Consider the following 27,109-nt stretch of genomic DNA (forward strand, 5'->3'; position numbering starts at 1 on the left):
CCTCCTCCCAGACACAAACAGAGGGGCGTGGCCCGCTCCCGGCTGGCGGTGACGTCACGCCGTGTCTGTGAGCGCAGCGATCAGTAATGGCGGCCGGTATCTCGGCGGAGCGCAGCGGAGGAAGAGGCTGACCGGCCCGGGATCCTCACACCGACACCGGGGGCCGAGGGGAGCGCGGATAACACGCGCCTGTGCTGTACGGAGGAGCGGGAGCGGCTGCTGCTGACCAGCCCCAGGTGTGAGGACAGGAGGCCCCGTGTAACCTGGAGAGAGCAGACCCCCGGGGCAGACATGGGCAACTGCCTGAAGTCACCGACATCGGATGATATCTCTCTGCTGCACGAATCGCAGTCTGATCGGGCGAGCTATGGCGATGGCAATGAGGGGGATCAGGAGCCGCCGCCCCCATATCAGGTAATGCGGTGCACTGCCCCCTACAGCCCCCCGGGGGCACAGCGGTGTCTCCTGTATACCTGTATGTATCATATATACTGCCCCCTACAGCCCCCCGGGGGCACAGCGGTGTCTCCTGTATACCTGTATGTATCATATATATATACTGCCCCCTACAGCCCCCCGGGGGCACAGCGGTGTCTCCTGTATACCTGTATGTATCATATATATATATATACTGCCCCCTACAGCCCCCCGGGGGCACAGCGGTGTCTCCTGTATACCTGTATGTAGCATATATATATATACTGCCCCCTACAGCCCCCCGGGGGCACAGCGGTGTCTCCTGTATACCTGTATGTATCATATATATATACTGCCCCCTACAGCCCCCCGGGGGCACAGCGGTGTCTCCTGTATACCTGTATGTATCATATATATATACTGCCCCCTACAGCCCCCCGGGGGCACAGCGGTGTCTCCTGTATACCTGTATGTATCATATATATATACTGCCCCCTACAGCCCCCCGGGGGCACAGCGGTGTCTCCTGTATACCTGTATGTATCATATATATATACAGCCACCCGGGGGCACAGCGGTGTCTCCTGTATACCTGTATGTATCATATATATACTGCCCCCTACAGCCCCCCGGGGGCACAGTGGTGTCTCCTGTATACCTGTATGTATCATATATATACTGCCCCCTACAGCCCCCCGGGGGCACAGCCGTGTCTCCTGTATACCTGTATGTATCCTATATATATACAGCCCCCTACAGCCCCCCGGGGGCACAGTGGTGTCTCCTGTATACCTGTATGTATCATATATATATACAGCCCCCCGGGGGCACAGCCGTGTCTCCTGTATACCTGTATGTATCATATATATATACTGCCCCCTACAGCCCCCCGGGGGCACAGCGGTGTCTCCCGTATACCTGTATGTATCATATATATACTTCCCCCTACAGCCCCCCGGGGGCACAGTGGTGTCTCCTGTATACCTGTATGTATCATATATATATACTGCCCCCTACAGCCCCCCGGGGGCACAGCGGTGTCTCCTGTATACCTGTATGTATCATATATATATACTGCCCCCTACAGCCCCCCGGGGGCACAGCCGTGTCTCCTGTATACCTGTATGTATCATATATATACTGCCCCCTACAGCCCCCCGGGGGCACAGTGGTGTCTCCTGTATACCTGTATGTATCATATATATACTGCCCCCTACAGCCCCCCGGGGGCACAGTGGTGTCTCCTGTATACCTGTATGTATCATATATATATACTGCCCCCTACAGCCCCCCGGGGGCACAGCCGTGTCTCCTGTATACCTGTATGTATCATATATATACTGCCCCCTACAGCCCCCCTGGGGCACAGTGGTGTCTCCTGTATACCTGTATGTATCATATATATACTGCCCCCTACAGCCCCCCGGGGGCACAGCCGTGTCTCCTGTATACCTGTATGTATCATATATATACTGCCCCCTACAGCCCCCCGGGGGCACAGCCGTGTCTCCTGTATACCTGTATGTATCATATATATACTGCCCCCTACAGCCCCCCGGGGGCACAGTGGTGTCTCCTGTATACCTGTATGTATCATATATATATATACTGCCCCCTACAGCCCCCCGGGGGCACAGCGGTGTCTCCTGTATACCTGTATGTATCCTATATATATACTGCCCCCTACAGCCCCCCGGGGGCACAGCGGTGTCTCCTGTATACCTGTATGTATCATATATACTGCCCCCTACAGCCCCCCTGGGGGCACAGCGGTGTCTCCTGTATACCTGTATGTATCATATATATATACTGCCCCCTACAGCCCCCCCGGGGGCACAGCGGTGTCTCCTGTATACCTGTATGTATCATATATATATACTGCCCCCTACAGCCCCCCCGGGGGCACAGCGGTGTCTCCTGTATACCTGTATGTATCATATATATATACTGCCCCCTACAGCCCCCCGGGGGCACAGCGGTGTCTCTTGTATACCTGTATGTATCATATATATACTGCCCCCTACAGCCCCCCGGGGGCACAGCGGTGTCTCCTGTATACCTGTATGTATCATATATATATATATCTACTGCCCCCTACAGCCCCCCGGGGGCACAGCGGTGTCTCCTGTATACCTGTATGTATCCTATATATATACTGCCCCCTACAGCCCCCCGGGGGCACAGCGGTGTCTCCTGTATACCTGTATGTATCCTATATATATACTGCCCCCTACAGCCCCCCTGGCGGCACAGCGGTGTCTCCTGTATACCTGTATGTATCATATATATATACAGCCCCCTACAGCCCCCCGGGGGCACAGCGGTGTCTCCTGTCTACCTGTATGTATCATATATATATACTGCCCCCTACAACCCCCCTGGGGGCACAGCGGTGTCTCCTGTATACCTGTATGTATCATATATATACTGCCCCCTACAGCCCCCCGGGGGCACAGCGGTGTCTCCTGTATACCTGTATGTATCATATATATATACTGCCCCCTACAGCCCCCCGGGGGCACAGTGGTGTCTCCTGTATACCTGTATGTATCATATATATATACAGCCCCCCGGGGGCACAGCGGTGTCTCCTGTATACCTGTATGTATCATATATATATACAGCCACCCGGGGGCACAGCGGTGTCTCCTGTATACCTGTATGTATCATATATATATATATATATACTGCCCCCTGCAACCCCCCTGGGGGCACAGTGGTGTCTCCTGTATACCTGTATGTATCATATATATATACTGCCCCCTACAGCCCCCCGGGGGCACAGCGGTGTCTCCTGTATACCTGTATGTATCATATATATATATACTGCCCCCTACAGCCCCCCCGGGGGCACAGCGGTGTCACCTGTATACAATATATACCGCTCTGCCGGTGCCCATATATACCGCTCTGCCGGCGCCCATATATACCGCCAGCAGAGGGGGCAGAGACAATGGTGACCCCTGTGTTTGACTCCTTTGTGTGTGTTGTCACCTGTATGTCTGACATTACATGGACCTGTACATTGCCCTGGTGTCCTCTCTAGTAATCCCTTTCTCTCTCACATTGTACACGAGTCCTCGGCTTGGCCGAGCGGGCGTGTGTTTTCTACGTGGCATAAAGGTTAAGCCGCCCAGTCCACATCTGGCCTCTAGTTGGCGCCTGCCCCCCCCCCCCCCCCCCCCCCTACACACTAGATGATCACTTGGCCTAAGCCCCATCCACTAATGGCAATAGTTATTGTTATCTGCAGTCCACAATAGTCGGGGTTCACATAGATCCGCTATAGTGTCCAGAGTCACCGGGGGGGGGGGGGGTGGATTGATGGACGCTATTACATATCCTGTCCCCAGTCATACATGCAGGGTACATAGTGATGGCTTCCTGCTATGTTATATAGTAAAGGTACCACTAGATAGCAGGCGGTCGCCACATCCAGGTCTGTGCACTGTATAGATGTATAGCAGGCGGACACGCAAGTCACATGATTTACAGGTGGCTTCTCGCAGAACACGTTCTACAGCTCAGGCCGGATCTTTGTCCTCCTCGTGACTCCCTCGATGCAGTGACAACCTTCACCCATGCCCTCAGAAGTACTTAGTCACTAGGTCCCTGACCCAGCGTTCTGCTCCAGACCAGACAGTATTTGGCAGCTGCAGAACATCGCGTTGGTTCCGTCAGTATAAGCCGTGGCGCTGCTCGTCACCCGTGTAGCATGTATGTCAAGCTGTGGCCCTGGTATCGTGTTAGGTCGGATCCGCATAACACTGGCACTACTCTGCAGGGCTTGTCGTCTTAGTTTTATGCTTATGGCCATCTAATATATAGATCTAGATAAAGATAGGCCTCCTGCCATAAAGCCGCAAACTCGCTCCCTGCTTATAGGGGATTTTCTGGATCAGTCCTAGAATCGCTGTACTGAATTCAGCATGTCTGTTCGGTTCAGTGATTCGAGGTTTGCCTCGTTCCCACAATCACAGGGTCAACAGGGTTTATTCAGATATTAGGTGGGTAGAAGGATTGGGCATATTGGATTACAGCATGCCCCATCCCTTATTCTCATTGGCTATATTGCACCACTGAAGGTGTCTGAGGGTCCTACTCCCCCCTGGCCTGGGCACGCTTATATTGGTAGTAGAGGGCGGATGTGCGAATGAGAATTTTGGCCAAACGCCTAAATCTGTTGAGGGGTTTACTTAAAACTCCTTAAATCAATGTAACTGCCTACCCTCAGTATATGGGCCAATTGCTGAAAGCCCAAAAATGGAGCAGCAGGACGCATTCTGGGCCAATTATTTAATCCAAAGGGACCCCTGTAGTCCATGGGGATAGAAACATTTAAAGGGGTTTTATAGTGAACCCTGGGGAACAGAATGGTTAAACAGGTTACTGCCCCCCAATCTCTGTGCACCCTTCAACTCTGAGCATGCGGATCATGTGATCGCAGAATCGGTAACATTGTTCGTGAACAGAGGACCCCTTTAACCTATGGCACAGCCCCTTTAAGCATTTGCCGGGGTTGATATTCCTATAATTGAATTAGTTGCCCCCTCCCTCCCCCTCGAAAAGACACCATAGGGGGGACTCTTGTCCGTCATTCATTATTGTGGGAGATTTTGGCCGTCGCCTTACGCTCCAATCAGATTTCTGCATGTACATTAGCACAGAGCAGATATCTGATTGGTTCTTTGGGCGTCTCCGCCTCCTCTGTTTGGGCGCTAGCTGTAATAAATCTCCGCCATTCTTATCTGCGACCACTGAGATGGGCTGCGTTGGCAGCTCTGGCTGCGCGTGGATGAAGATTAATGGGGGATAAGACTGTAACGTAAGCAGAGAGGTGGCTGCCGCTCGCCGCGACATTGAATGCGCCGTTCATTGTTCCCCGTCTGAATGTGAATGTTCTCTGTGACTGTAGGATCCAGCAGGCTGCAAATTTATAAAGTAAATATCGTACATAACAATGTGTGACTTTCATTCCCCTCCGCGCCCCCGAAAGGCAAACAGCTGCGCTCTGTGCCGTGATGAATGAGCCGTCTGCCTCCGTATCAGTCCCTGGGCTTTCTGTGCGGGACGCGGCGCTTACTTACACAGGATACTGGGAATTATGTTCCTGGTAATAACCTGTCACTGGCACATCGGGTCACTCCGCATTCCATCGAAAAACCAAAATCGGGAGTCCATACACCTTTGCGTTTTGATGGCCTTCAGTAACGAGTGATCACCCGGCGGCTATTCCTCTCGTCTCCCTGCATACACATGCATGCTCTGCTATAGGCAGATGGGCTTCAAGTTGCTGACTGTTACGGTGGTTGGTTACGCCAAGGTTGAAAGATTCAAGTCTGCACGAAAAAATAAAGTCAATGTTTTTGGGTCTGGATACCCCTACATGCATCCTATAGTAGATGGGTTTGCCCAACATTAAAAGGATTCTCCTTGGGATACAACATTCATTTTAGGTCTGCGGGGTCTGACGGTCAGGACTAGAGATGACTGGACCTGGCGTTCGGATGTGCGACCTGGACATATTGGCGGCTGAACTAGCTAATCCTACAATATATCTGGGCTGAGTGGCTGAACCCCAACGGTCGGTCCGCTCATCTCTAGTCAGGACCTCTGCAGATCAGATGTTTTATACTGCAGTGGGGTTGAATGAGACCCCATTGCGGTACCTGAAACTTTAGATACATTATACAGTGAGTGAGCAAAAGACAATACCTGGAGTCGAAGTAGAGCTGATCCACCGGAGGACCCAACTATTGGGGGTATAATAAGTTGTCTATACTGAAAGGCGGCCAACCCCTTTAATAGTTATATAGGGACATCTGTAAACTTTACATTGTAAGTCTGTGGGTTCTCACAGAGCATAGTGTACAGCCGTGCCATGCCCTCCTGGGTGCTGTGTGTATATCTCTTCATATACTCATCTAATGTAGAGCCCAAACAACATAAGTAAATGTGACCACGTCCTAACCCCTCGCCAGACGCCGGATGATTAATTCCCTCGCTTTTGGCAGTTGAAGTAGTTAAACTTCCACTTTATTGTTACATCCCCTTTAATTAGGTCATTTTTCCCAGAACATTAATCAGAAGTTGTGCATTTCCCGGCCTGGGGATCGGGTTGATTAGAGATAATGTGCAGTTTTTCTGTGATCTGCAAACACATTAGTCAGCCGGGAGGTGACCCCGGGGTCAGCATGCCTCCCATGTTTGGGTGCAGGGCCGGGGCCCGGCTGTTCCCTGTGAGGAGCTTCCTTTGTTATGCTGTGGATGGTGATCTCACTGTCTACGTTTCCTTCATTCCAGGCAGACATAACTTTCCTCCACCACAGCAGCTCCTTACCCCATGGAGCCGTGTACACAAAGTTATCTGGAAAAAAAAAAACATCATATATTTTTGCAGCGTTTGCTGTGTTTTTGGCTTAGCCGGCTGATTGTTAGAAGTGAAAGGCAGCGCTTACCAGCTGAGCGTGGAGGGAGGCGGTAAATACACTGGAATGCACAGTCAGCACGTTTTTCTTTTGGCGTTTTGCAGCGTTCCCGTCCGTAGGAGACAAAAGATTTTGTGATCAGTTCTGGGAGCTCTATGGTGGTGGTGAGCTGGGCCTCCTAGGGAGCACTGCACGTTATCATGTGGCCATAGAGAAGCCGCTGTCTGTATCCAAATACTGAGTATTACTGATATATCTGCCTCTCTCACAGCAGGAAGTCCCAGCACTCTATTTGTGTCTAACTAAAAAGCCACATTGTCGTGCTGGATTGCTTTTGTTGTAGAACAGTGCATTGTGGGAGCTGGGAGGACTCTTGGGTTATGTTCAGATGTTGTCCCAGTTATCTGAAGGATAGCCAATGCTTGCTACAGAAACAACCCCATCTAAAGGTTTTTCAGCTATGGATTTTTTTTTGCAGCTTGTCTGTCACATGTGATAATATCCCGGCATACTCAAGGGCTAAATAGGGGTCAACTAACAATACAAAGTCCAAGGGGTAGCTGCAGGCTGCGCCAATGTTAAGGAAGAAAGATTGTGCAAGTTAGTCAACATTCCCAGTGATTCCCTTCATATAGGAGAGGCTGCTGGCTGTGGCTTAGTCCGCACTGTATATTTAGAACACATGCATGCTCGGCCCAGCTGAGGATGCATGTGGACTTGGGTTGATTTCCATAAACGGTGATTTTTGAATGTCTGGCAACTTTTATAAGGGTTGTCCAGAGGTTGAAAAACATGGCTGCTTTCTACAAAACACAGCTCCCCTCCCTCTACTATGGGTGGCATGTGGTATTACAACTAGTATCCATTCATCTCTATACAGCTGAACTGCAATACCAGCACAGTCCATTGTTCTATTTTTGGAAGAATAGAGACATTTTTTTTTTTTTTTTTTTTAAATTTCTGGACAACCCCTTTAAAACAACCCCCTTCTTGGGAACAGACCAAGTCTCTCCTAAAATGGCCTATAACCTTTTAGGTAAGTTGTAATTGTCCCTGGTCCAGGGTGGTAGAGGGGGGGGGGGGGCATCTTTTGCTGTAGAGATTGGTAGACCTGACCTAGACTGGAATGAAGATGGTCCGATTTAGTTTTCTGAATTGACGGTTCACTTAAAACTGTTACATTTGTAAGCTGTTTAAACTGTTACATTTGTAAGCTGTCTAAACTGTTACATTTTAAATTTGAACTGTTGGGTCACATGTCTGACAACAAAATGAATGTAATGTGTTGTCTGTTCCCCCGGGCAACCAAGAGAATTTTAATTTTTTTATTTTTTAATCAAAATTATAAACCACATCTAAATGGAAATGAGGACTTGCAGTTCTGTGCTTTCTTGTGCTGGTAGCTCACTAGTACACAGCTTTTTCCTAAAATCCACCTGGATTATGTACAGGGCTTTAACTAGGGAATGTGCAGCAATAATCCTCTCACTTGTTAATCTCTCTGTCTAAACCCTTTCATATCAAACTGGTGGACACCGGACGCCTATATAATGCGGAGACTTGAGCGCAGCCCTCCCGCGCCCCCCCCCCCCTGGATACTGAGATGTCCCTGTATTATATTATGACACAGCAGATTACTGTACGTGCTGCGTGCGTCTACATCATCGTATCTCGCGTGTCGTAAAGTGCCGGCTCTCGGGTTACCGGCCAACTGCAAGCTCTGGTTCTGATCTCATCGACCGCGCGGCTCAATGATAAATCCATAAATCACTATCTGGCCGCTTTTTCCGCCTATTTATCGGCAGTGGAAATAATTGGATCTTACAGTCCATGAACAGGACTGTCCGGATTCATCACCGTTGTGTTAGTCACACTGATTGAGGGGACGGCTGTGCCAGCGGTGCCTCATCCGGTGTCTGCCGGACGCATCTCGTCACGCTGAGGTTAATAAGTGGTCTGTGGGCTTATTATGTAATATAAGGGGTGTAACTTCAGGGGGTGGTGAGGGTTCGGTCTAACAAGGCCCCAGAGCCTTAGGGGGGGGCACATTATATACAAAATAGACATCTTAGGAGATTAGTATTATGTATTATATTTGGGGGTCCTGCCCCCCCCCCCCCTCAGCACCAGCATTTTCAAGTCACCGATCAATGTACACAAGGTTGAAGATCATTTTCTAGGCCTTAGGGGGGCCCCCAAATGGTTGCAGGGTCTTGGCGATTGCAGAACTATGGTGAAATATTTGGTTGCAGTCTGCTGTCCTGGGAAGTTTTTCCCCTTGTGTATGATATTTATAGTTCAGGCTTTTTGGATTTGGACTCCGGGATCACGGAGGGGAGTGGGGGGGGGGTGTATTGCTGTGTAGCGTGCTGCGGCTGATAAGTCCGTGAGTGATGTCACCCATTGTTACCACTTCCTGTTTTTTACACTGGACACGGCTGTTGTGGCAATTTTTTTCAATTTTTTTTTTTTTTTTTATAAACCCCCTAGTGTCACATTTGACTATTTTTATCCCTGCTGCTTGTTTAGTTTTCCGTTTAACAATAGCGTAAATGTTGTAGCCCCACCATACGAGAGTGACGGGGCGGAATGAGGAAATCTGAGAGTATTAGACAGCGGTCTATGGGCCTGGGGCCAAGGCCTGCAAAATTTATCATGTCCTCAAAGACCCAGGATGATTCCAGTCGGTCTTTTTGTATGGGAAGGTAATCTCCACCCTATTCTAGCGCCAGGCTCCTGTCCTGCTGCAGGGATGAAGCATGTGACTGCTGCAGCCAATCACAGGCTTTGCTTCAGCTCCTGGGTGCTGAGTCTGGTGGATGTGCTGTAGAGGAGACCCATCACTAAGGCGTTCAAAAACTAAATTTACCAGCAACAAGGGTTTACAGCCAGGAGCGTTATATGGCAGGATAGACCCTTTTAAAGGGGTTGTCCATGATGAATAAGAAAGCCATGGTCGCTTGCTTCCAGAAACCGAACCATACCTTCCATGGGTTCAGGCTACATTTCTAGTTTTTGAAGGGTTTGTGGCTCAGGTGCAATACCACACGCAACCTGTTGACAAGTGTGGTGCTGTTTTTTTGGAGAAAGCTGTCACAGTTCAGCTTTGCATCAATGTAATTGACATCTCATCTCTCATTCATGGAAATGTCACGAGCCGGGCCCTGAGATTTATATACATTGCAAATTAGTTTTTACCGTTCTCATTCATGATCAAAATCTAAACTTGTCTATATAGTATGACCCCCCATAACGCAGGACCCCCAGGAGTGAAGGCCAATGTGTTGAACTAGAAGTAAGCCTATAATTCCTGGATACCACCATGTGTGGCCAGGTTTCCTATTAGTAGGGATGGAGACTAAACTCTGCTATAGAATGGCGCCCTCTTCTAATAGAAAGTGTAAGGTGGGTTATCCATGTTGTGGGTTTGTCAAAACCATGATGACATTGGGTGTGAAGGGACACTATTTTGTGGCAGGTTCTGCTTTGTAGAAGATAACTGCCTCCCCCCCATCTTGCTGCCTGAGGCAAGAGGCTCAACTTGGCTGATGCACCCCTGAGTAGTAGGCAAAAAAAAAAGTCATATTGGTATGAGAAACCCTAAAACTTACGGCACTTTGAGCAGATTATCAGCATGTGATCATATAGATTGAGTCATGTGGACACCGGGGCACAGTACATATAGGATGACTCTGCCCCCTCCCTGAGCTTTGTCCTGTGACGTGTCACATGTACACAGCAGCCGGGTCCACATCTCAGGTTAACTGCAGTTTTGTTAATTTTGTAGCTGCTGAAGCCATAATCCTCCCCACCCAGGTGATCACCTAGAACGGTTCTAGCTCTGCTATATTTCGGTCAAGGACAGGTGTAGTGTGCGCAGGGTTTACATGTACACACAGGTTGTTTGCTTACACCGGTCTACGTCAGTGCAGATATCTGGAAGAAACCAGTCTGTGACCAGAGCATAAGGACCTCTGATCCTTGGAGGAAGTAACTCCAGGAATAACCCGAGGATTGCAGCAGCTCTCCAGTTTCTGGTAAAGTTCACAGGTGTTTTCCATGGAAAATATAATTTATCTGTCGTGATTCACCTGGGATCACCCTCTGTGGGCTGCGTCTGTAATTCGGAGTTGTCTCGGAGCCGGTGGCTGGAGACCGGCTGCTATGATGTCTCCCATACACTGCACGCAGATAGTAGATGAGAATCTGCACCGTCACTCTCTCTCTACCTCGAGTAACACAGGGAAATACAGACCATAATAACATAAAGCACCTGAGGCGAGATAGAAGCTTATGAGCTGCAGTGGTCTCATCTCCTGCGCACTCCTCCTCCCTCTCTTCTCCCTAGACTGCGATATATACCTTATATACTCGAGTATAAGCCTAGTTTTTCAGCACAAAAAAATGTGCTGAAAAACCCAAACTCGGCTTATACTCGAGTCAAAAAAATAAATATATCTAAACTCACCTTTCCGGCGACCCCTGTATATCTTCTGTGCGATCTGTCCGGCAGCGGCGGCAGGCTATATACACTGGGGCAGGGTGTGGCAGGCTATATACACTGGGGCAGGGTGTGGCAGGCTATATACACTGGGGCAGGGTCTGGCAGGCTATATACACTGGGGCAGGGTCTGGCAGGCTATATACACTGGGGCAGGGTGTGGCAGGCTATATACACTGGGGCAGGGTGTGGCAGGCTATATACACTGGGGCAGGGTCTGGCAGGCTATATACACTGGGGCAGGGTCTGGCAGGCTATATACACTGGGGCAGGGTGCGGCAGGCTATATACACTGGGGCAGGGTGTGGCAGGCTATATACACTGGGGCAGGGTGTGGCAGGCTATATACACTGGGGCAGGGTGTGGCAGGCTATATACACTGGGGCAGGGTCTGGCAGGCTATATACACTGGGGCAGGGTCTGGCAGGCTATATACACTGGGGCAGGGTCTGGCAGGCTATATACACTGGGGCAGGGTCTGGCAGGCTATATACACTGGGGCAGGGTCTGGCAGGCTATATACACTGGGGCAGGGTCTGGCAGGCTATATACACTGGGGCAGGGTCTGGCAGGCTATATACACTGGGGCAGGGTGCGGCAGGCTATATACACTGGGGCAGGGTGCGGCAGGCTATATACACTGGGGCAGGGTGCGGCAGGCTATATACACTGGGGCAGGGTGCGGCAGGCTATATACACTGGGGCAGGGTGCGGCAGGCTATATACACTGGGGCAGGGTGCGGCAGGCTATATACACTGGGGCAGGGTGCGGCAGGCTATATACACTGGGGCAGGGTGCGGCAGGCTATATACACTGGGGCAGGGTGCGGCAGGCTATATACACTGGGGCAGGGTGCGGCAGGCTATATACACTGGGGCAGGGTGCGGCAGGCTATATACACTGGGGCAGGGTGCGGCAGGCTATATACACTGGGGCAGGGTGCGGCAGGCTATATACACTGGGGCAGGGTGCGGCAGGCTATATACACTGGGGCAGGGTGCGGCAGGCTATATACACTGGGGCAGGGTGCGGCAGGCTATATACACTGGGGCAGGGTGCGGCAGGCTATATACACTGGGGCAGGGTGCGGCAGGCTATATACACTGGGGCAGGGTGCGGCAGGCTATATACACTGGGGCAGGGTGCGGCAGGCTATATACACTGGGGCAGGGTGCGGCAGGCTATATACACTGGGGCAGGGTGCGGCAGGCTATATACACTGGGGCAGGGTGCGGCAGGCTATATACACTGGGGAGGCTGTGACCAATGCATTTCCCACCCTCGGCTTATACTCGAGTCAATAGGTTTTCCCAGTATTTTGTGGTAAAATTAGGGGCCTCGGCTTATACTCGGGTCGGCTTATACTCGAGTATATACGGTATATATATATACAACTTTCTGTGATATGTTATAGATATATAAAGAGGTTGTCTCACAAATATAGTCCCTGTCTCCTCCTGGGGGCCCCCAAACCTTTTTACATTACCTTCAGGTGATGTCTCCTCCTGGGGGCCCCCAAACCTTTTTACATTACCTTCAGGTGATGTCTCCTCCTTGAGCCCCCAGACCTTCTCTTACATTACCTTCAGGTGATGTCTCCTCCTTGGGCCCCCAGACCTTCTCTTACATTACCTTCAGGTGATGTCTCCTCCTTGGGCCCCCAGACCTTCTCTTACATTACCTTCAGGTGATGTCTCCTCCTTGGGCCCCCAGACCTTCTCTTACATTACCTTCAGGTGATGTCTCCTCCTTGGGCCCCCAGACCTTCTCTTACATTACCTTCGGGTGAGGTCTCCTTCTTGGGCCCCCAGACCTTCTCTTACATTACCTTCAGGTGATGTCTCCTCCTTGGGCCCCCAGACCTTCTCTTACATTACCTTCGGGTGAGGTCTCCTTCTTGAGCCCCCCAGACCTTATCTTACATTACCTGGACGGCCATTGATTGGAATTATCCTCCGTGTCATGTGATGGAAGAGATTGGGCAGATTTCCCATTAGGTAATAGGTAAACAGGTCGTCCTGGTATGAGAAACCCATAAACCTAATGCACTTGTAGTAGATTATAAGCATGTGACCCTATAGATCTGCAGTCATGTGGACACCAGGTACCTATAGGAGGCCTCTGCGTCTCCTGAGCGCTGCCCTGTGACGTGTGACCTGTACACATCAGCTGGGGGCCCGGCGCAGGTTATCCGCTATCATTACATAAATAATGAGCTCATGTGATCCCTGAGACTGCGGAGTCATTGTTACATCACACCCATTGTCTCTGGGAACCCTACACCTTGTTTAAAGGGGAGGTCTTGGAATAATATAGTGTGTGGGGCGGGGAAAGATTTTACTTAAATTTTCTGTTTTTGTACTTTTTAACTTCGGTTTCATGAGAAACTGATATCCTCACATGGTTGGCGGGTATAGGCAGGATCCTAAATCTAGTCGCCCCCCCCCTAACTATAACACGTGATGGGATTTGTCTCACGTCAAGAGAACAACATAGGAATAACAATGTGATCTTTGTGGGGTCCTGTTGCTGGGACCCTCAATAAACATAGCTGCAGATTCTAGATCCTGCGTCACTTACCTGCAGATAAGTAGTCGCACTAGTATTCATGGCCTGTGATTATTAAATCCTTGAGAAAGTAAATGTTCTGTGCAAACATCTGCCGGGCCCGGAGCGATCCCATTACTCATCATAGTGGAATGTGCATTACTTTTTATATGTCCTGTTTCTACCTTTTCTCCTCTTTGCCGTGGTCTGTGTTTGCCGCGGAGGGGTGGTCTCTGTGTCAGATAACTGGCGGTCTGGCTGCTAGATCACAAAATCGGGGGTCCGAAAGTCTGTTCACCCCTCTTTATACCTTTGTGCGACTGTCCATTCTATGGGGCCGTCGCCAGGTGGTCTGCTCGCCATACTCATCCGCAGGATATATAAGCAGCACTCCCTACTAATCTCCTGATGTCTCCTAGTAGTGGTTGTAGGATGGCTAACTATTTTGTACACCCCCCCCCCCCCCCCCCCACTGTACGCTCATCACCCATTTGGCATCGGTGCCCCCTCTGTTAAGCTGGCAGAGGACTTGTCTCAGAATGACTTTAAGGACTTCTTCCGACCACCATAGAGGTGCAAATCCAGGGATGTGCGTCCCTACTGCAAGGGTCGGGGCTCTGAGCGTTATAGTGATATGATGCAAGGAATCCCTTCTTCCCCCTCTGTAATAATGACCTATATCACTATGAAGCATGGAGTCCCGTCCTCTCCACTTTTGGTCGGTCCATTGCCGCCCGAATGAGCCCTCGGAACCAGATCCCACCCTGTGCGTCGCCGTACGTCTGTCACAGACCACCTGAGAGGCGGCCACACATCCGCAGAGCGACACAAGGATCCCGTAGGAGGTTGGGATAAAGATCACATGAAAGTGAGATGAATGGCGCCAGAGCTGCAGAATAGAGATAACATAGAAAGCCCAGGCTCTGCCGCACCAAGCACGTGATTGTGTTCTTCATGTAACCTTCACATTCAGCGCAGCCGGAGGAAGACGCAATTACACAAAAGCGGAGGGTGACATTACCTGGAGGGACATGCGGGAATCCTAAACCTTAGACTAGATCCTGGGAATCTGCAGACATGTCCCACAGTCTCCTTGTCTATCCCCCTTCAGCTTACCCAAACTTCTCCCTATTGGCCAAATGCATCTTCATACAAGGGCCATGTGTCCATGATTGGGGCAAGCATAGGTGCGTTTCATTCTAGGTATTCGCTATAATATGTAAATGTTAAAGGAAATCTACCATCAAAACCCATCCACTTGACAAACCATGATAATCACGATAAACCAGGGGAGTGGCCTGAGCCGCTCCATGCTGTAGCTTCAAAGACTGTTACACTGTGCAGGAGCACTCCTTTCCCCACTGTGTGAGATTACAGCGGGTAGGGGAAGGGCAGGGGAGTCAGTGTAATGGCCTGTGAAGCTACGACATAGTGACAGACCACAGAACCTTTCTGGCTCTTTCGCATAATTATAAAAGTTGATTTTAGAGGGAGGGAGACCATGGAGAACAACTAACAAAAAGTCAGTGTCCTGACCTATGAGTAATGTCCCTGGTTTATCATGATGGAGTTTGATGGTAGATTTCCTTTTTGAGGGGTTATCTTCCAGATCTTGAGAACATAATAAAAACTCAAAAAGAAGTAATCCGGCACAATCCCCTGCCGCTCCCCTTCCAACCTTCTCCTGGTCCTGTCCCAGTATACACACATAAGGAGATTGGCCGTGTCCTGGGATCACTGTGACACCCTGGTGACCCTGGTGCCCGCCTCTGCCCGTGCCGGGGATGTAGAGTAGTAATATGTGCTTTACAACCACTTTGTCTTGCCCTTGGGACACCACTGCCCCTTAGGACAAGTCATTTATGGTGGTGCCTATAGTTGTGTACTGTACACAGTATTTGTCTGACACGGACCTGTAGCTGTCATTAAACACGAGTGATGGCGTCGCACAAGGTCTTGTTTTTAGACCTTCGTTTTGAAGACAAGCAGCGACACCCTGACCCGTCGTTCACCGTGAGGACTAGTGAGCGTCAGCAGGGTGCCCCGAGCCAAGGACGTTACCCCTCGCGTGTTCTTGAATGTTTTGGTTTAAGCCAGTCCGTACCTTGTAGTAGTTGTGAGTACAGCTAAACAGTCCTGTCTTATAGTGCGGGGGGGGGGGGGGGAGTCCCTTCTCTTTAGATGACAGTGACTACAACGACCATCCTTACAGTTTTCCCTTATCGCAGTGGGGGGTCTTCTAGACCAGGCAGTGCTCCCTGGGTAAGGGAATGCAGAGCAGCTCTCCTCCAGGAAGGAGGAAACTGGGCAATGTAAACCAAAGCACCGCCCACAGTGGGTGGGGCTAGAAAGCTTTCTGGTGGAGAGTTACTTTGTAGAAGACCTAAGTGTAAAGGTTGGGCAAGAAGTTGTTGTTGGTTCTCTGGGACATAATCCATGGATATAGGATCAGTAGAAAGATGTCGGACCCCTCCAATCTGGTATTAATGGTCTAGACTAAGAAAGGACTCCCACACCAAAACCTCCCACCAGGCTCCCCTTTAAGCTGAAGCACCCGTAGAATCGGTGGTTATAGGTGGGTTGTCGCACTCCTGGTACTTTCTCTCCTCCTCCGCAGAGTCTTCTCCTTCCATAGTAGTGAGGTCTCTAGTAAGTTGTTCCCTAGGACAGGCCTGTGTGTTATAGAGATGTTTCCCCCCTTGGCGCTGAGCTCTGTAATCTTCCCCTAATCTTTATCCCCTGGATTACCGCAGAGAGCCGCCATGTAACACTGATTGACCTCTTTATATTATAGCGTATCACGTCCCCGCCTGTACACCGCTGGATGTTATAATCTTTAAGCCCTGGTCATATTTTGAACGGTTTCTACGCAGGAGGGTGATGGGTATTCGAGGGTTTTCATGCCTAGAGCGCTGGAGGGTTCTAGCGGGTTTTGGTGCCCCTCCCCCCCGCACCCCCTTGTGATGCCTAGAGTGCGCCCGCCCTCGCACATACTGGTGGGTTTGGGATGCCTAGAGTGGGCCCGCCCCTGCGCATACTGGTGGGTTTGGGATGCCTAGCGTGGGCCCGCCCCTGCGCATACTGGTGGATTTGGGATGCCTAGAGTGGACTTGCCCCCGTGCATACTGGGGGGTTTGGGATGCCTAGAGTGGGCCCGCCCCTGCGCATACTGGTGGGTTTGGGATGCCTAGAGTGGGCCTGCCCCCACGCATACTGGTGGGTTTGGGATGCCTAGAGTGGGCCCGCCCCCACGCATACTGGTGGGTTTGGGATGCCTAGAGTGGGCCCGCCCCCACGCATACTGGTGGGTTTGGGATGCCTAGAGTGGGCCCGCCCCCACGCATACTGGTGGGTTTGGGATGCCTAGAGTGGGCCCGCCCCCACGCATACTGGTGGGTTTGGGATGCCTAGAGTGGGCCCGCCCCCACGCATACTGGTGGGTTTGGGATGCCTAGAGTGGGCCCGCCCCCACGCATACTGGTGGGTTTGGGATGCCTAGAGTGGGCCCGCCCCCACGCATACTGGTGGGTTTGGGATGCCTAGAGTGGGCCCGCCCCCACGCATACTGGTGGGTTTGGGATGCCTAGAGTGGGCCCGCCCCCACGCATACTGGTGGGTTTGGGATGCCTAGAGTGGGCCCGCCCCCACGCATACTGGTGGGTTTGGGATGCCTAGAGTGGGCCCGCCCCCACGCATACTGGTGGGTTTGGGATGCCTAGAGTGGGCCCGCCCCCACGCATACTGGTGGGTTTGGGATGCCTAGAGTGGGCCCGCCCCCACGCATACTGGTGGGTTTGGGATGCCTAGAGTGGGCCCGCCCCCACGCATACTGGTGGGTTTGGGATGCCTAGAGTGGGCCCGCCCCCACGCATACTGGTGGGTTTGGGATGCCTAGAGTGGGCCCGCCCCCACGCATACTGGTGGGTTTGGGATGCCTAGAGTGGGCCCGCCCCCACGCATACTGGTGGGTTTGGGATGCCTAGAGTGGGCCCGCCCCCACGCATACTGGTGGGTTTGGGATGCCTAGAGTGGGCCCGCCCCCACGCATACTGGTGGGTTTGGGATGCCTAGAGTGGGCCCGCCCCCACGCATACTGGTGGGTTTGGGATGCCTAGAGTGGGCCCGCCCCCACGCATACTGGTGGGTTTGGGATGCCTAGAGTGGGCCCGCCCCCGCGCATACTGGTGGGTTTGGGATGCCTAGAGTGGGCCCGCCCCCGCGCATACTGGTGGGTTTGGGATGCCTAGAGTGGGCCCGCCCCCGCGCATACTGGTGGGTTTGGGATGCCTAGAGTGGGCCCGCCCCCGCGCATACTGGTGGGTTTGGGATGCCTAGAGTGGGCCCGCCCCCGCGCATACTGGTGGGTTTGGGATGCCTAGAGTGGGCCCGCCCCCGCGCATACTGGTGGGTTTGGGATGCCTAGAGTGGGCCCGCCCCCGCGCATACTGGTGGGTTTGGGATGCCTAGAGTGGGCCCGCCCCCGCGCATACTGGTGGGTTTGGGATGCCTAGAGTGGGCCCGCCCCCCGCGCATACTGGTGGGTTTGGGATGCCTAGAGTGGGCCCGCCCCCCGCGCATACTGGTGGGTTTGGGATGCCTAGAGTGGGCCCGCCCCCCGCGCATACTGGTGGGTTTGGGATGCCTAGAGTGGGCCCGCCCCCCGCGCATACTGGTGGGTTTGGGATGCCTAGAGTGGGCCCGCCCCCCGCGCATACTGGTGGGTTTGGGATGCCTAGAGTGGGCCCGCCCCCCGCGCATACTGGTGGGTTTGGGATGCCTAGCGTGGGCCCGCCCCCCGCGCATACTGGTGGGTTTGGGATGCCTAGCGTGGGCCCGCCCCCCGCGCATACTGGTGGGTTTGGGATGCCTAGCGTGGGCCCGCCCCCCGCGCATACTGGTGGGTTTGGGATGCCTAGCGTGGGCCCGCCCCCCGCGCATACTGGTGGGTTTGGGATGCCTAGCGTGGGCCCGCCCCCCGCGCATACTGGTGGGTTTGTGATGCCTAGCGTGGGCCCGCCCCCGCGCATACTGGTGTGTTTGTGATGCCTAGCGTGGGCCCTCCCCAGCACATACTGGTGTGTTTGTGATGCCTAGCGTGGGCCCTCCCCAGCACATACTGGTGGGTTTGTGATGCCTAGCGTGGGCCCTCCCCAGCACATACTGGTGGGTTTGTGATGCCTAGCGTGGGCCCGCCCCCAGCACATACTGGTGGGTTTGGGATGCCTAGCGTGGGCCCGCCCCCAGCACATACTGGTGGGTTTGGGATGCCTAGCGTGGGCCCGCCCCCAGCACATACTGGTGGGTTTGTGATGCCTAGCGTGGGCCCACCCCGGCAAGTATTTATTGGTTTTCATGCTTTCTGCCATGTTGGTGTTCTCGGTGCTCACATTGACCCCCCTATCCGTAAGGGTCCAGGACCCTTGAGCAGTTCCTGCTTGGCCACTGAGAGCTCCTTATCCATATGAAGGATCTGTGACCTACACCGCAGCCTCCAGGATGGGAGATGCTGTTATAGATACTTTCCCACCCCACACCCCTACATTACTGTCCAGAGAAGTTTATGCCTCAGTATCTAGTAGGATTTGGGGTGTGATGGAACCTTTCTGTATGATATATATTTATGTTGTTGTGTTTCTATTGTGTACACACAAGACACCCCTGCTGGATGCCCTCCCTAACTTTTGGCCGGAGGTTGAGAAGGTGTTAAAAGAAGTGCATTATCTTTGGAGGTCATCCTGCTGGACCCACCATTCTTCCTAAACGGAGAGACCCTAGGGAGAAGCTACAATGATAGTCTGAATTTGCCCTCCTTCTTTCAACTGTATTGGTGGCCTCAGGTGGCCGATACGATTAAAAAAGTGAAAGAACATGTAGCAATAAGTTACTGCTTAAAATGGCACTTTGGCACATCAGGGTAAATAAGTGGGTTATGGTTGTAGTTTGGGCACTCGGTCTCTAAAAGGTTCGCTATAGGATATGATCAGACCGTCCATCATTACACCCCTGATCTATTAGGAGCCTCCTTTCTTGTGATCCCTGTGATCAGACCTTTGTTCTTGTGGATATTAGATAAGTGTTTGTTTTTTGTTTTTTTTTTAACTGGGAAAAACCCCGTTAAGGATTAAGTTATTAAAGTGACGGGCCGGTATAGAGCGGCCCCTGCATATCTTGTATCCACTCTTTTGATCCTCTTTCTTTAAACTGTTACCAGGTTTTACCTCCCTAAACTACTAGCCGCCCCCTCCTCCAATTAGGGGATGAAATGTCCTTTCTTGAATCCCCCTTTATGTGAAATCTCATCCCTTTAAAAAAAATAGACTCTAAAGTCAGGCAAATATGACTCTTCTTATTCTAGTTTCACATCAGATGAGTCAAGTTTAGTGGTTGCAGGGATAGTGTCACTTCAGAAGCCCCTATCATCATCTATAGCACCTAGAAACAAGCTTTTTGTGTCATATTAAAGATACGAATCTCAACTTTTACATAAAGCTTGTGGTTGTGAAGTCGACAGAACTGGACAGGCAGCTAAAAATAGGCAAGAACTGGATCTTTATCTGCGGGGTGTATTTCCAATTGTCTTTAGCTGCCTGTATCTCTGTAGCTCACAAAGCCGTCAGCCTGATGTCATCTTGAAGTTTAGATGTTTCTAGGTGCTATAGATCAGAAGATAGGGGCTTCTGAAGTGACTCTACCGCTGCAGCCCCAAAACTTGACTCCTCTCATGTGAAAGTGGGGTGTAAAGAGTCAGATTTTTTTTCTTTATAGGTAAACAAGTGAGATTGCATATGAGGAAATTCTGGAAAGGACGTTTCATCTCCGACCTGATGGGGGCAGGTTGTTAACTGGTGTAAAACCTGCTGACGGGTTCCCTTTAAGTTCAGGAGATCCTCTGATTTCCCTATCAGTAATAAGAGCTTCTCGCATTTGAGCGGAGAAAACCGGATCCCTGCACAATCCCTCGGGGAGAAGAGAATATCTCCGCACAATACCTGATCTGTGCTCTTGTATGGTTATGAGCGGCCTACACGCACCGCCGCCGCCTTACCTTTAAGTATTTATAACAGCGAGAGGTAATTGCAAGGGATGAGGTTATGGCTCTGCTCACCCATGGGATTGTCTGTGCACCATTACTCTTACAGAGGGTTATACTGTACAGAAATGGCTATACTACTGCTGTTTCTATGCGGGAAGCTGCTCATGACGTGCTGCTCTCGCCTAGGTTTGTGCCGCCTCTCGTCTGCACCGCCTCTTCAGAACATACGCCATTAATTCCCTATGACTGTGGTTGCGAGCCGCTGCCCTACATGGTAAAGACGTGCCAAAATCTGGCTATGGGTGGGCACCAAAAAAGACATACAACAGGCTGTTACAATCGGCCTGCCCAGTGTTTTTTTGAGTCGTTCTCATAGGGTTTGGTGCAGATGTGAAGGTGGGGCAGTGTGTCACGGTATTGGTAAAGGTAGTAAACGGGTCGTGTCCTCCATGCGTCGGGCTCTCGGTCCTCTCCGTTGCGTCGGGCTCTCGGCCCTCTCCGTTGCGTCGGGCTCTCGGCCCTCTCCGTTGCGTCGGGCTCTCGGTCCTCTCCGTTGCGTCGGGCTCTCGGTCCTCTCCGTTGCGTCGGGCTCTCGGTCCTCTCCGTTGCGTCGGGCTCTCGGTCCTCTCCGTTGCGTCGGGCTCTCGGTCCTCTCCGTTGCGTCGGGCTCTCGGTCCTCTCCGTTGCGTCGGGCTCTCGGTCCTCTCCGTTGCGTCGGGCTCTCGGTCCTCTCCGTTGCGTCGGGCTCTCGGCCCTCTCCGTTGCGTCGGGCTCTCGGCCCTCTCCGTTGCGTCGGGCTCTCGGCCCTCTCCGTTGCGTCGGGCTCTCGGCCCTCTCCGTTGCGTCGGGCTCTCGGCCCTCTCCGTTGCGTCGGGCTCTCGGCCCTCTCCGTTGCGTCGGGCTCTCGGCCCTCTCCGTTGCGTCGGGCTCTCGGCCCTCTCCGTTGCGTCGGGCTCTCGGCCCTCTCCGTTGCGTCGGGCTCTCGGCCCTCTCCGTTGCGTCGGGCTCTCGGCCCTCTCCGTTGCGTCGGGCTCTCGGCCCTCTCCGTTGCGTCGGGCTCTCGGCCCTCTCCGTTGCGTCGGGCTCTCGGCCCTCTCCGTTGCGTCGGGCTCTCGGCCCTCTCCGTTGCGTCGGGCTCTCGGCCCTCTCCGTTGCGTCGGGCTCTCGGCCCTCTCCGTTGCGTCGGGCTCTCTGCCGTCACGTTGGGGTGTATTACTGGCATTTGCAGCCTATTATTTTTGCTTGTTTTCCCTTTGGGTGGGGGGAGGGGGTGTTCCATGTACATTATGCTTCTTACCAGAAGAAGAGATCCTTTCAAGTAGTCTTACGCTATTCCTAAGGGCTTGACAATTACACAACTGTTTTACAGTCAAATGAGCTGCATTTCTTGAGCGGCCGGGAGGGATATGGAAGCAGAAGCCTCGTGTGTCAGCAGTCTGGTGATTTAATGGTGTAAGACGGCAGCGACTGGCATGGCCCCCGGAGACAGCTGGCCTGGGAGGAGACGCTGCTGTCTGGCACGTTACATCCTAAGCCTCGGCTGCTGCTGCCCGGCCGGGGAGTATCCGGAGATAATTGGAAGTGTCAGACCTCTCAATCCAACTCCAGCGCAAGCCCCGACTCCGCGCCAGGCAGAAACAATCGATTCCACGTAAATAAATGAATTAGTGGGCGTGCGAAACGCGCAGCTTCACCCTATAGATCGCTGCGGCTTGGCTGAGCCACTGACCACCGCTCTGTGACGTGGGGCCGGGTGGTGGGACCTTCGTTGGATTGTACTTGGCCGTGTTCAGCGAATGGTGAAGCCTCTCTTTGTGGCCAATACGTATCAAATCGGACCAGATGGGTGTCCCGTGATGCGGGGCTCACACTAGGCTTTGCCGAGGTCTTTTCCGGCTTTGGAATAACACGGTCCCCAATGTTATGTGTTATATCAGACTCGGCTTCCTCATAGCTGAGCACCCGACACCCGGATAACTGCAGCCGACCCTTTGAGCAATCACATGTCTTGACCTATTCCCCTCCCTCCAAGGTTAACTCCAGACCCTCATCCACCCCTTCACAATTTTTCCATTTCTTGCAATTTTTTTGATTTAGTTTATTTAGTAATTTACCGATTTATTGGATATGGGAACCCCCTAGATGGCAGATATAGACCAGAAGGACAGGGCTGTTGGTTTTCAATATGCCTGATCCCGTAGATTCTTATTTTTATATAAAGGAAAGCTGTCGACCAAGCGACACGTTTGTCTGCGTAGGTTGTATCACTGTTTGGGGTCTGGGTGTAATATATTTCTTTGTAGTAAACCTTCCCTTTCTTTTATGTGTTGCAGGAGCAGGCTCCAGTGCCCGTGTATCACCCAACGCCAAGCCAGACCCGGCTAGCGACCCAACTCACAGAAGAGGAGCAGATCAGAATAGCGCAACGGATAGGCCTCATTCAGCACCTGCCCAAGGGAGTGTACGATCCCGGGAGGGATGGATCGGAGAAGAAGATAAGAGAGTGAGTTATACAGACACACGGGGAGATTTATTATACTCTCCTCCCCCTCTGCCCCGCGCTGACTGTGGTGGGTGCTATGGAGGTGACGTACAAAGGATTGTATGCTAGAAAACTGGGATACACCCTGATGAATGACCATCTCTATGGGTCTGCACCTATTAAAGAGGGAACCCCTTAGGCCGTAACTCTGCCATGGAGGATCATGTTCTAGTGCAGCCTGGTGAAATCCGCACCACAATCTCTGTCCTAGTGAATGGTGCGCCAAATTGTGCAGCAAATTTTTGAGATGCTCAGCAAAGCTGAAACCCAAATATATACCATGGTCCAATAGAGCAGCTGCTATACCTTCGGACTACACTACTTTTATGGTTCAACTTTGACCAACCAATGAAAATTAACCATATGTGGCCTGTGTCCCTCTACTGTGTTTTTAACTCCACACAAGGGGCACTTTGTAAGAGCTTGGCCTCTGTACATAAGAACATCTTCTCCATCCAGTGGAGCCTCCGTACAGCACTCGTCTCCGGAGGCAGCTTTACCTCTAGGGCAAAACTTTTATAGATGAACGTGAAGCCACAGAACAAAGCCGCAGGCACAAAAGCGAGATGAGATCATGTAGCCAGGTGTCTCGTGTGTGCAATACACCGCAGCAGATTCTCTGCGGGGAATAGTCTCCACAGCAAAACCTTGTTTGTGCATTCGCTTTTATAGATGAAGCAGAGCTGAGGTTTTTGCTAAAATGACAGGACTTGTATACCAGTATGGAGTACAGTACAAATTGGCCACTGATCACACGGGTCCCGTTCTCACTACTCCAATCAGTATTCGTCTGCTGCTCCATTCAAATTTGTGGGAGTCTTGCAAATTGCTGAGCACAGTGCTTGTGTATTTTCGTAGCTACCAAAGTATTGAATGGGATTCAATTAGTGAGAATCGGACCCTTCTTCTTGTGATGTTAAGGGGACCAGTGTCCCCCACAGATATTAGAAAATGCCAGCTATTACTTGTAGGTGTTTTACCTGATCTCTCAGAGCACTAATTCTTGTCTTGTTTGCAGGTGCGTGATCTGTATGATGGACTTTGTGTATGGCGACCCCATACGATTCCTCCCCTGCATGCACATCTACCACATGGACTGTATAGATGACTGGCTAATGCGTTCCTTCACTTGCCCCTCCTGCATGGAGCCGGTGGACGCGGCGCTGCTTTCCTCTTACGAGACTAACTGATCCTCTCCCGGACATCGCAAACACCACGTAACCGCTGAGGGTTCGGCCTGTCTGATCCCCGAAATCACACGGGCCCCAGAACCCACATATCTGCTGGCAAGTTAGAATATTTTACGTCGGGAAGATCTGACTTTTCCCGCAGATTTTTCCATGAGATTCCAGCAGCAGTAGCTCCTGTTCTACAGATCATGACCGATTCCCTCTCGGATCTCCACGTGAGCTGATGCTCTGTCTCTAAGTGATGGATACGAGGCCTGACAAGTACAATGTATGCTGATCAAGATCCTCTTTCCTGCTTTCTCCAAATACTCGGCACCTTCGGCCCCCTCCTGTAATAACCTGTCCTGTTTTTCCAAGTGAATTTGTGGAGGTTTGTGTATTGATGTATGGAAGGGGGGTAAATCATTGCCTTCTTCCGGACTGGAATAAGCGCCCCCCCCCCCCCCCCCCCCTTCCTGCCCGGACTTGCCGTCTTATCGTGGATGTTCCCAAGAGGAGCTGCTCATTGATTGCCCCCATTCATCTGAACTTCATGTGTAGCCAGTAGGGGGAGCTCAAACAATTGTAGGCACATCTTCTCTCCATCATATAGCAATGGGACAGAAGACTGCGGCCCTCGGGGTCAGGGCACACACCCCCCCGTGCCAAATGGGTCTAACGAAATCGTGGACTTGAGCGGACTCGAGATCCGGCACTCGACGAGTTTTAACCCCTTTGACTCACAGAAAAGCTTCTGGCTCCTCCCAGAGCGGAGGGAAATATTTGCACCTTTTTATTATTATTATATTATAATTATTATATTATTTTGTTTCCATTGGAAATGGAAATCCTTGGCCTTAGGTCTCCGGTAAAAATGAAAATTTGATGTCGCAGAACGGGCACCGCTTCCCCGTGGAGCGCCGCCGCCACCAGGTGCTCGTTCCTTTAACCAAACGTTGACTTTTTATTTCATTTTACTTTTTCGTCCACCTGCCGCGTATCCCTTCTTCTGGTTCTTGTCTCTTAACCCCTTCCCCGTCAGGGAGGACCCAGCCGCACGCACAGACTCGGGCAGTCGCTGACTCCGGAGGGGGATTAACCTCTTTATTTGTGTTACATTTACGTTCATGTAATCACTACGGTGTAATATGTGTGTTTTTTTTCTTTTTTTATTATTATTTTGTCTAAATTCAGACCTGTATTTCCATCAGCCTTTCAGCGTGGTGTTGCTAGCTCAGCATCAGATTAAAGCTGTGTATTCCGAAAAACTTGGCTCCGCTTCAGAAAACGCCTAATAACCCCCGCAGTGAATAGTCCCTGTTCTCAGCATTTCGCCTCTCGAAATCTGCAACTCGTGCTGATGCCTCTGTTACAGTACAAGTTCTGCCGGCTCAATAAGATGCCTTGTTTCTATGTGACATTTTTACAGTCGAGCCGAGGTCATCCCGAATTCCCGCTGCCTGGTGGGGGGGGGGGGGGGGGGAGCTCCGCAGCTGTCAGGACTATGAACCGTGGCTGGATCACTAGTATATAATATATCACCCATAGGGACTCATGGCTCCTCGTTCCGTATAGGAGAATAAAGACTGTAATCTGCACTTGTGTAGCGAGGATGATCTTTCCATCTCCGTGTATAGCTTTACCACCGATGGCAGATGGCGTGTTGCACAGTTCCATGATTAAAGGTGTTGTCCCGCAAGTCGTTTTCATACAAAAAGTCTTGAATGTATTTGGGGTTTGTACAAAATGTTATCCTTTTAAAAGGAACCTGTCACAGTCTTTTGATGAAATTTGGGCTATGGCAGGTTCCCATAGAGCCCTCGAGGGACAACGCCTGCAGGGCAGGTAATTGAAACAGCTTCTGGACCTGCTCGGCAGGATAGGAGCATAATATGGTTTATGGCAGTAAAGATGTAGGTTAAAGGGAACTTGTCACAGTCTTTTGATGAAATTTGGGCTATGGCAGGTTCCCATAGAGCCCTGAAGGGACGACCCCTGCAGGGCAGGTAATTGAAACCGCTTCTGGACCTGCTTGTCAGGATAGGAGCATAGTATATGGCAGTATAGATGTAGGTTAAAGGGAACTTGTCACAGTCTTTTGATGAAATTTGGGCTATGACAGGTTCCCATAGAGCCCTGAAGGGACAACGCCTGCAGGGCAGGTAATTGAAACCGCTTCTGGACCTGCTTGTCAGGATAGGAGCATAGTATATGGCAGTATAGATGTAGGTTAAAGGGAGCCCGTCACCACTTTTTGATGAAATTTGGGCTATTACATATTCCTAGAGAGCCCTTATACCACAATGGCACCATGGTTTCAGCTATAGAAAAAATCACTACTCCAAAATTGATAAAATGTACTTTGATTCCTTAGCTGGTATCCAGGCAGGGAATCTAGGGAATCAAACTGGATGTGTCCTCTACGGGTGAGTCGTTCTTCCTCCTCTCCTCTTTACCCCCCCCCCCCCCCC

The 27,109-nt window shown here is 51.5% G+C and overlaps 1 protein-coding gene across 1 annotated transcript; it reads left to right on the forward strand.

Annotated features, from left to right (window-relative positions):
- Positions 1-26,236, forward strand: RNF11 (ring finger protein 11). Its single transcript, XM_072128053.1, has 3 exons — positions 1-414; positions 23,261-23,430; positions 24,488-26,236. The coding sequence occupies exons 1-3, from the start codon at positions 292-294 to the stop codon at positions 24,657-24,659; spliced, it is 465 nt and encodes a 154-aa protein (XP_071984154.1). The 5' UTR covers positions 1-291; the 3' UTR covers positions 24,660-26,236.
- Positions 26,237-27,109: the final 873 nt, after the last annotated feature.

The sequence above is a fragment of the Engystomops pustulosus genome, chromosome 10, assembly GCF_040894005.1.
Source record: "Engystomops pustulosus chromosome 10, aEngPut4.maternal, whole genome shotgun sequence".
Taxonomy (NCBI): domain Eukaryota; kingdom Metazoa; phylum Chordata; class Amphibia; order Anura; family Leptodactylidae; genus Engystomops; species Engystomops pustulosus.